At 44.9% G+C, this 10,036-nt stretch overlaps 1 protein-coding gene across 6 annotated transcripts in view; it reads right to left on the reverse strand.

Moving 5' to 3' along the window:
• PDZK1 (PDZ domain containing 1) overlaps nt 1–10,036 on the reverse strand; it is a 42,565-nt gene that overhangs the window by 6,914 nt on the left and 25,615 nt on the right. For all 6 annotated transcript variants that reach the window (XM_032268900.1, XM_032268899.1, XM_032268901.1 and 3 more), the window contains 3 exons: nt 6,089–6,225; nt 4,120–4,315; nt 1,361–1,557 (listed from right to left, as the gene is read on the reverse strand). In XM_032268900.1, the coding sequence (XP_032124791.1) occupies nt 1,361–1,557; nt 4,120–4,315; nt 6,089–6,225 (530 nt within the window). The remainder of the gene's footprint in view (nt 1–1,360; nt 1,558–4,119; nt 4,316–6,088; nt 6,226–10,036) is intronic.

Consider the following 10,036-nt stretch of genomic DNA (forward strand, 5'->3'; position numbering starts at 1 on the left):
AAAAATTAGCTGGCTAGGAACAAGTATCATGCCATTAAAGACTTCTACTCAGGTTGATGTCAAGTCTTTTCTGGGTATGACCATTGAAGTAACTAAAAAAGCCATTAAACAAATTCATTGTTGGCCGGGCGCGGTGGCTCCAGCCTGTAATCCCAGCACTTTGGGAGGCCGAGGCGGGTGGATCACGAGGTCAAGAGATCAAGACCATCCTGGTCAACATGGTGAAACCCCGTCTCTACTAAAACTACAAAAAATTAGCTGGGCATGGTGGCACGTGCCTGTAATCCCAGCTATTCAGGAGGCTGAGGCAGGAGAATTGCTTGAACCCAGGAGGCGGAGGTTGCGGTGAGCCGAGATCGCGCCATTGCACTCCAGCCTGGGTAACAAGAGCGAAACTCCGTCTCCAAAAAAAAAAAAAAAAAAAAAAAAAAAGTAAAAAAAAAAAAAATAAATAAAAACAAATTCATTGTTTAATCCTGCTTACAAGATTACCTTGAAATATCTCATGAAAATGTGCTGAGGAGGAGGAGTATGGTATAATGAATTATGGGTCCAAGAATTTGGGTTCAAATACTAGCTTCAGTTTTTACTAAGCTGCGTGACTTTAGCCAAGTACTTAATCTCTCTAAGCGTCAGTTTCCTAATCTATGAGGAGGGCCTAATATACCACCACCCATCATATTCCTTCATCTGTATCATTTATTTTGGAATCCGCTATTATTGTATTTTACAGAGAAAATTTATCTTGTTCCTCTTTACGATCAACACTTAGCAAGACAGATGGTACTTAGAAGTCCCCAGATCTGTTAAACTAGACTGAACCTCAATTCTTGTGTTAAAATTGTTTAAAAAAAAAAAAAAAACTTGAAACATGCAGTAGTAGGTGTTATGATAAAGAGCTGTTAAGAGAAAATAAAGTTAGTTTCATTCAGCTTGGTCTTGGTCTGTTTCTCTTTTATTTGCCGAGTTTACAGGCTGTTTAATAATCCTTTCTAGGCTGTTACATGCCATTGATAGAACTTAACCGACCTAAAGCTTAAAATCTAATTGTTCCCTATTTTGGGAACAATTTTATTTCCAGACTTAACCTTCTCCATAGATTTTCTCAGATCACCAAGAATAAGTCTGCAGTTAAATTCACAAATTCAAAATCTTAAGAACCATGCACTTAAAACTCATTTCATCAGTCATTTGGCATTCTCTTGTCACGACCAATTGGAGCTTCAGTTCAGCCTTAATGACGATTGTTACGCCTCTTCCAGTTTAAGGAGCAAAGTCCTAACAGTGCAAAGTTTGAGGGCAGGAGTGAATGGGCCTGGCCTTACTGCAGGAATGTATGGCTATTATTCCTATTACTTACCAGTCTGTACATGTTGTCCGTCTCTTTGTCTACCACCAGCAGTGAAGTCTGATCTCCACCCTTTCTAATCATTTCCACCACACTGTCATGATCCAGGGTTTCCACAGACTCGCCGTTGACAGCAACCACCAGGTCATTGTTCTTCAAGCCGGCCTCTTCTGCTGGACTTCCGGGGTCTATGTCCTTGATGATTTGACCTACCCTCCCCCCACCCCCAAAAGTAAAATTATCAGTAAGTCCCCTAGAAAAATAAACAGATTTTCTGCTGGAGCCCAAAGTCCTGATGAAATAGGTATAAAAGGCATGCTGAGTGCAACTACCATCCCTTCTGCCACATCCCAGAAAGCTTATCAGCACATTATCTGGGTTTGTTTCCTGCTCAGAACTCGCTCCAGGAAGTAAGCCAGCCATTAACAATGAAGGAGTCTTAATGGAAATAATCATGTTACTAAAAGTGTCTGACATTCAGTTTTGGCAAAATAGCGTACTAAAGGTCTGCAGGTTCCCAGGAGGTCAGTGGGCATACTTGCAGCCACACGTCTTATGTAAAAGCCGTCATAAAAAGCGGGGAAAAATAAAGAACAAAACCCAAAACTCTGGACCTTAAGAAACGCATGCTGGCATTTTAGTAGCAAGTGGATGTGTTCGGTTGTGAGCGTATTTGTACGTACACTACTCAAGGATGTGCCTTTGGCCTTCTGACTTCAACTGTCTTTACCGGATGCCGCCAGAGCTCTATTGTTTTTTTTTAACAAGCTCCTTTTTCACTTTCCCAGCTAGCTGCTGGGTATCTCCAACAAAATATCTCACATCTCTCTCAACTGTAATGTGTTCAAACCAAAAATCAGCTCTGCCCATTCTCCATCCCAAGGTCCCTCCTCTTGGTTACCTGTTAGTGGAGTGACATCCTCCTAGTCACCAACACTTAGCAACTGATTCTTCCCCAGCATCCAGTCCCCGTATCTAGATGATGGCTAAGTCCTCTGATGCTACCGTCATGTCTTACACATCCCACTTCCTCTACCCTGAATGCAGTTTGTATTAATTCCTGCCTAGAATTCTACCTAAACTATGACAGCACCTTTCCTACTGCTCGCCCTTCCCCAGTCCTTCTCTTAGATACAGATCTGCCTTCAGATCCGTCTTAATACACATTCCTGACCAAGTCACTCCCTGGTGCAACAGAATGAGCATGGATTTTGGAACTAAACTGTTTCACCTTACATAATTACTGTATCTTCTCCAAGTCCTCCATTTCAGCAATTCTTGCATAATTGTCAGGAGTAATTGAGATATGCTAAGCCCCCAAGATATTGTAGGATTTTTTTTTTCTTCTCCCTTATACTGCTCAAAAAACAACTCCCCATCGTCTAATGAGCCAAGTCCAAACTGGTCAATCTTGCATCCAGGTCCCCTTATCACCTCTCTCCAACCTGCCCTTCCAATGAATTCTTACACTACACATCATATGCCAATCAAACTGTGCCCGTCTCCTGGCTGTGTTCACATGACTCCTACCTTCATCTGCCTTGACCCGGCTCTACTTTCCCAAATCTATTCATGTTACAAAGGCTGAACTCAACTGCCGCCCCTACCATGAGGGCTTCTGGTAGGTACCTTTTTAGTGAGAAAAGCTTACTCTAACCTTGAATTATCACAGTGCTTGACCTGCCCCCGCCTGAAGGTATTTACCTCTATCTCCCTTCATTATGCACCTAAGTCTCTTATCTACTAAGTAGTAGGCTCTTTGACTAAAGAATCCCTGCCTGATTCATGTGATATTCTTTCCCCAAGGCACTGAGGATGTTTTTACAAAATAAACCAAATTAGGCCGAGCGCGGTGGCTCACGCTTGTAATCCCAGCACTTTGGGAGGCCAAGGCGGGTGGATCACGAGGTCAAGAGATCGAGACCATCCTGGTCAACATGGTGAAACCCCGTCTCTACTGAAAATACAAAAAATTAGCTGGGCATGGTGGCGCACGCCTGTAGTCCCAGCTACTCAGGAGGCTGAGGCAGGAGAATTGCTTGAACCCAGGAGACGGAGGTTGCGGTGAGCTGAGATCGCGCCATTGCACTCCAGCCTGGGTAACAAGAGCGAAACTCCGTCTCAAAAAAAATTTAAAAAATAAAAAAATAAACCAAATTAATATTTGATGAATTAATGTAAACAGAGTGAAAATAGCAACTCATGAGTGACTAACAGTTTATACGGCCTGAACTCATGTTCGTTTATGTATTTACCTTTCCTGAAAGAACCTAGTGCTCTTCCTATTGAGTTGCAAGGAAGGAGGACTCCTGGTTCTGAGTCCCAGATCCTCACCCACACCTCGGCCTCAGGTCCAGCAGCGTGCTATATAGCTTGGCTCACACCGGCTCACAAAAGCCAATTCTATGCAATACTTCTTTGTGTCCAGTGACATGTAGTAGTTAAGTTGAAATTGCACATGGGGGAGTATTTACATCACAAAAAACAAACGCTACCAATTTGGACTTTCCTCCCCCCCCCCCCCCCCCCCCCAGCCATCTTACCAGGATACAAATTCTGCCTCATCATTCAGCTATGGCAACTTTAGGGTGCCCAATATCAGACCCTCATGTGACACAGAATCTGACCCAACTATACCTCCAGGGGTACAGTTTCTTGCTGTACCCCTCATGCGTCTGGTTGGGAGCTGAGAGCCTAACGGAACTCGGGAGTCAAACTGGGATGAGGGATTTGTTGGTTGCACTGCGAAGCTTCCTGCTCTCGTGCCTTACCCTTCTGTTCCGGACCCGCCCTCAGGTAGAAACCGTAGCCATCCCTTCCTTTCCTCATCTCCACGATTCGGGGCTGGTGGGGTAACAGTTTCAAACTGGCTGTTTCTCTTTGGAATTGTATCTTCTGCTCACGGAGATGCTTGTCAGTTTCCTTGTCCACCAGCAGGAACATGACACGGCTTCCTGACTTCCTCACCTGCAGCAACACACACAGAGGAGGAACCACATCAACCCCCAAGAACAATGTAGGGGAGAAAAATTTCTGTATAAGGCCGGGTGCGGTGGCTCACACCTGTAATCCTAGCACTTTGGGAGGCCAAGGTGGGTGGATCACCTGAGGTCAGGAGTTCGAGACCAGCCTGGCCATCATGGTGAAACCCCATCTTAAAAAAAAAAAAAAGTTTCTGTATGAAGGCATACGGTCTCCAGGTTCCACAAAAGACGGGGGATAGAAGGCCTGCGTTTAAGCTGTAATACTCCATCCTACCAGCTAACTGAGAGGTATCTACCTCCACTTCTACAGTTGTTTTTCCCTTACTTATGACCTACCCACATAGGTACTAAGCCCAAGAAGGAGCTGGAATTCAGAAAACCCATAAAGCTGTGTAGGTTAAGGCAACAATAGGAGTTTGGAGAAAAAGAAATTAAAGGTCCACTTCAAAAAATCACTCTACAAAGAGAAGTTGGTCAATTTTTAAGGTTCCATATGACCTCAAAGGAAAATCTGTTATCCTCCACTTCCTATAAAACATTTCAGTATTGCTGGGCGCAGTGGCTCACGCCTGTAATCCCAGCACTGTCAGACGTCAAGGCAGGCAGATCACCTGAGGTCGGGAGTTCGAGACCAGCCTGACCAACATGGAGAAACCCCGTCTCTACTAAAAATACAAAATTATCCAGACATGGTGGCGAATGTCTGTAATCCCAGCTACTTGAGGGGCTGAGGCAGGAGAATCGCTTGAACCTGGGAGGCGGAGGTTGTGTGAGCGGAGATCGTGCCACTGCACTCCAGCCTGGGCAACAAGAGTGAAACTCTGGCTAAAAAAAAAAAAAATTCAGTATTAATCGGCTCAACAGTAATTTTATTGACTGATTGATTGAGACAGAGTTTCACTCTTTTTGCCCAGGCTGGAGTGCGGTGGCACAATCTTGGCTCACCGCAACCTATGCATCCCAGGTTCAAGTGATTCTCCTGCCTCAGCCTCCCGAGTAGCTGGAATTACAGACATTTGCCACCACGCCTGGCTAATTATTTGTATTCTTAGTAGAGATGGGGTTTCTCCATGCTGGTCAAGCTGGCCTCGAACTCTCGACCCCAGGTGATCTGCCCGCCTCGGCCTCCCAGAGTGCTGGGATTACAGGTGTGAGCCACCATGCCCAGCCCTCAACAGTGAATTTATCATAAATTCAGAGGGTGGTGGCACATGCCCGTAATCCCAGTACTTTGGAAGGCCAAGGCGTGCAGATCACTTGAGCCTAGTTGTTCAATACCAGCCTGGCCAACATAGTGAGACCCTGTCTCTACAAAAAATATAAAAATTAGCCAGGTGGGGTGGTGCACACCTGTAGTCCCAGCTACTCAGGAAGCTGAGGTGGAAGAATCATCTGAGCCCAGGAGGCTGAGACTACAATGCGCCAAGATTGTCCCACGACACTCCAGCCTGGGTGACAGAATGAGACCCTGTCTCAATCCAACAGTTCAGAGGGGGCTCCCAATCAGATACAAACAAGATCCAAAAGGTAAAGGTAATAGTTTTGTAGACCTCATGTGAAATTAGGGAAGGCTTTATTCCAAACCTCTATATTAACACTGCTTATACCAGTAGTGTGGTCTGTTCACCTTTAACATGAACTCAACTGGATATTTTTTCTATCACAAACTCATGCTGTCCCTATCACCCGTCTTCCTGTCACCTCCAATGAGAATGGAGAGGAAGACAAGGTAAGAAAAGCACCCTTTGGGGCATACCTTTTCAACCACTTCCTCGTGGCTGGCATCCTCTACATTCTCTCCGTTCACTTCAATCACGTGATCATCGGCCAGAACTCCAGCTTCCATAGCCACACCTTGAGGTGTGATATCTGTCATGTACACCCCCTTTTTACCTGGAAGAGAGTAGAGGTAAACTCCATGGGGAGGCAAAAGTGACTCCCTCCTGCATGCTAATCTGCCATGTTGACTTTTGATGAGCCCCAGTCCTGTGAATGCCTCCTGACTCCTACTTCATTTACCGTCCCGAGTGTAAGAACACGTCAACCTTGATGTTATCACACAAATTACAGGCTATGCCGTATAGCAATCTTGCCGATTGCAGAGGGCAACCTTCAGTAGTCTTGCTGGAGCACACATACACCTTTTCCCTGGGATAGAGCAGCCACGCGTCTGGAGAGTAACACTGCAGAGATCTTGTTTTCCGGCTGTCCAAGAAAGTTCGTAAGTTCCCCTAATATATTCCAATATACCAACAAACTGGATTTGTCTGCCTTGTCCTTTGGTTTCTCAGCTCCTTCGGCATCTGAGGGCTGCTCTGCATACACCACCCTTTCACAGAACACTCCCTTGCACAGAAAAACCAGAAGTCCGATGGTAAAGACTTTTCTCCCAATAATGTAAAAATAGAAGTTCCAGTTTTAGAGCTAACTCAAACAGCCTTTGGCTTCTGATCTAAAATCACAGTGACAGCTCCTAGCACAGAACTTGACACAGCCTTCGCTCAGTGGGTAATTGTTGAATAGAATTTCTGAGGTCAGCTAAATGCAAAGACGGAATCCCAGGTGGCCCTGGCCTCTTGAACCAGGGGTTAGTGTGTCATACGCCCTTTCTTTATGTTTGTAGACTCGGAAAGCGTCTTTCTCATTCCCTCCTGTTTAGTTTGCACCATATTAGCTATCACATGCCAGTGAGGTCATCTCACCAATATAGGTGAGCAAGGACAGAGGCACAGGAGGGAGGGAAGAACATGAACACATTTAGGTGGTTAGATTGCGGTGCTGCTTAAAGAAATGCCGTCAATTCTTCAAAGATTTTAATAGAGCAGTTCCCCCTTAACCACGGAAGATACATTCCGAGACCCCTAGTGGAGCCTGAAACTTTAATTTTTTTAATTTTAATTTTTTTTTTTTTTTTTTAAAGACGGGGTTTCACCATGTTGGTCAGGCTGGTCTTGAACTCCCGACCTCAGGTGATCCACCCACCTTGGCCTCCAAAGTGCTTGGATTACAGGCATGAGCCACCACGCCCAGCCGAAACTTTAGATAGTACACCCAATCCTCTGTGTTTTTTCCTGTGCTTACATACCTACTATAGTTCAACTTCTAAATTAACGCACAGTAAGATTAACTGAGCTAATCTTAGCAACATCAGCATACAATCTTTTTAATATTTTTTTCTTCCCCAAGAACTTTTCACTTAATAGAGGCACTTTACAGCCTCTTTTTCCTTAGAGACAGAGTCTCGCTATATCACCAGGCTGGAGTGCAGTGGCACGATCTTGGCTCACTGGAACCTCCGCCTCCCGGGTTCAAGCAATTCTCCTGCCTCAGCCTCCCGAGCAGCTGGGACTACAGGCACACATCATCATTCCCAGCTAAGTTTTGTGTTTTTAGTAGAGACGGGGTTTCACCATGTTGGCCAGGATAGTCTCGATCTCTTGGCCTCATGATCTGCCTTCCTCAGCCTCCCAAAGTGCTAGGAGTACAGGCGTGAGCCACCAGGCCCAGCCTTTTTTTTTTTTTTTTCTTTTTTTCTCTTGAGATAGAGTCTCACTCTGTCACCCAGGCTAGAGTGCAGAGGTGCAATCTTGGCTCACTGTAACCTCTGCCTCCTGGGTTCAAGCAATTCTGCCTCAGCATCCTGAGTCTGTAGTCCTAGGCTGGGACTACAGGCGCCTGCCACCATGCCTGGCTAATTTTTGTATCTTTAGTAGAGATGGGGTTTCGCTATGTTGGCCAGGCTGGTCTCGAACTCCTGACCTCAGGTGATCTGCCTGCCTCAGCCTCTCAAAGTGCTAGGATTACAGGTGTGAGCCTGTCATATCTGAACTGCTAGCATCACTACCGTTGCATTTTGGGCTATTACTTTGTATTGATACATAACATTTGTACATATTTACAGGGTATGTGTCATATTTTGATACAAAAAGCATATAATGAACAAATCATGGTTAGGGTTAGGACACCCATCCTTGAACATTAATCATTTCTTTGTGTTGAGAATATTTTGAATCTTCTTACAGCTATTTTGAAATGTACAATACGTTGTTAACTATAGTCACCCCGCTGTGCTGTCAAACGTTAGAATTTATTCCTTCTCTCTGTGTGTTTATACCCATTAACCTTCCTTTCTTCAGCCCCGCCCTCCCCCACACCTTCCCAGCCTCTGGTATCTCTCATCCTACTCTCTACCTCCATGAGATCCACTTTTGTTTTTTTTAGCTCCCACATATAAGAACATGTGATATTTTTCTTTCTGTGCTGGGCCATTATGAAGTAAAATAAGGGTTGTTTGAACACAGTACTCTAATACCGCAATAGTTGACCTGATAACTGAGTGGTAAGTGACTAACAGGCAGGTAAGCACATAGAGCACGGGGATGCTGGACAGACGGACAATTCACGGCCAGGACGGAGCCTGTCAGCGTGAGATTTCATCACGCTATTCACAACGGCTCACAATGCAAAATTTATTATTTATGAAATTTTCCATTTACTATTTTCAGACTACAGTTGTCTGCAGGTAAGGTAACTGAAACTATGGGAAGCAAAACAGGATAAGGGAGGGACTCCTGTATTTCAACCTAGGCAAGGGATCGCTTGGTAATGACTGCAGAAATCACTTGTAAGGAATAACAGTACCTTAAAATCTGCTTCCTTAAACACTCAGCATTTCTCCTGCTACCTTCTTATGTATCTGTTGGGAAGAAACCACTTTCCTCATAAAGCTGACCTAAACCATTCACTGTGTGCATCAGCACATGAGCTGCATGGGTAGAATCTGAATTATGCTTTTCCCTTTTTTTTTTTTAACCACTTTTCTGATAATAGGCTTCTAAGACATGTCAAGCTTCCTTTGAGTATCCACACCGCTGCGTTTAATAACTGAAAAAGCTGAGAAATACCCCTTATCATGAGTTTACATCTCTTGGTACAGGTTAAATAAGCCTTAGAAGCTATTTTGAATTTACTGTTAGCCTGCTGCTGCTATCACTTGCCAAATCAAGACCCACCACCCGCCCCAGAAAGAACGTGGGCAGAGGCGGCGCTCGCGATGGAACCAGCCAGCTAACACAGCTCCTCTGGTTCCAGCCACCATCCCAGACTACGGTCAACTGAACACAGTTACTCTGTACCTCTGAAATTCTAGAAACAGAACTTCGAGTGCTTCCTGATGGCCAGGATTTCTCAAATCACTATGTACCCCTCAGCCAGGGCTCAAAGAGGCACCTCAGAACAGGTGGGGCTGAGCCACAGCTGAGGATACTATCAAAATGTTACAGGAGGGTGGAGATTTTTGCAGAATTCTCAGCAAAGGTAACAGTGCCCGGCACACAGTAGGTGCTCAAGAATTTGTTGAAAAAATGAATGACTATCTGGGCACTCAGATAGAAAAAGGTGCCAATCTTACTCAAAAGTAGTTATTAAGAAGAATCTTGGTGGGTGACAAGTGGTGGCCAAAAATAAAAATAAAAAAAACAAATTTAAAAAAAGAAGAAGAAAGGCCGGGCGCGGTGGCTCAAGCCTGTAATCCCAGCACTTTGGGAGGCCGAGGCGGGTGGATCACGAGGTCAAGAGATCGAGACCATCCTGGTCAACATGGTGAAACCCCGTCTCTACTAAAAATACAAAAAATTAGCTGGGCATGGTGGCGCGTGCCTGTAATCCCAACTACTCAGGAGGCTGAGGCAGGGGAATTGCTTGA

Source organism: Sapajus apella, unplaced genomic scaffold (genome assembly GCF_009761245.1).
Source record: "Sapajus apella isolate SASKATOON/1434 unplaced genomic scaffold, GSC_monkey_1.0 scaffold187, whole genome shotgun sequence".
In the NCBI taxonomy this organism is placed as follows: Eukaryota; Metazoa; Chordata; class Mammalia; order Primates; family Cebidae; genus Sapajus; species Sapajus apella.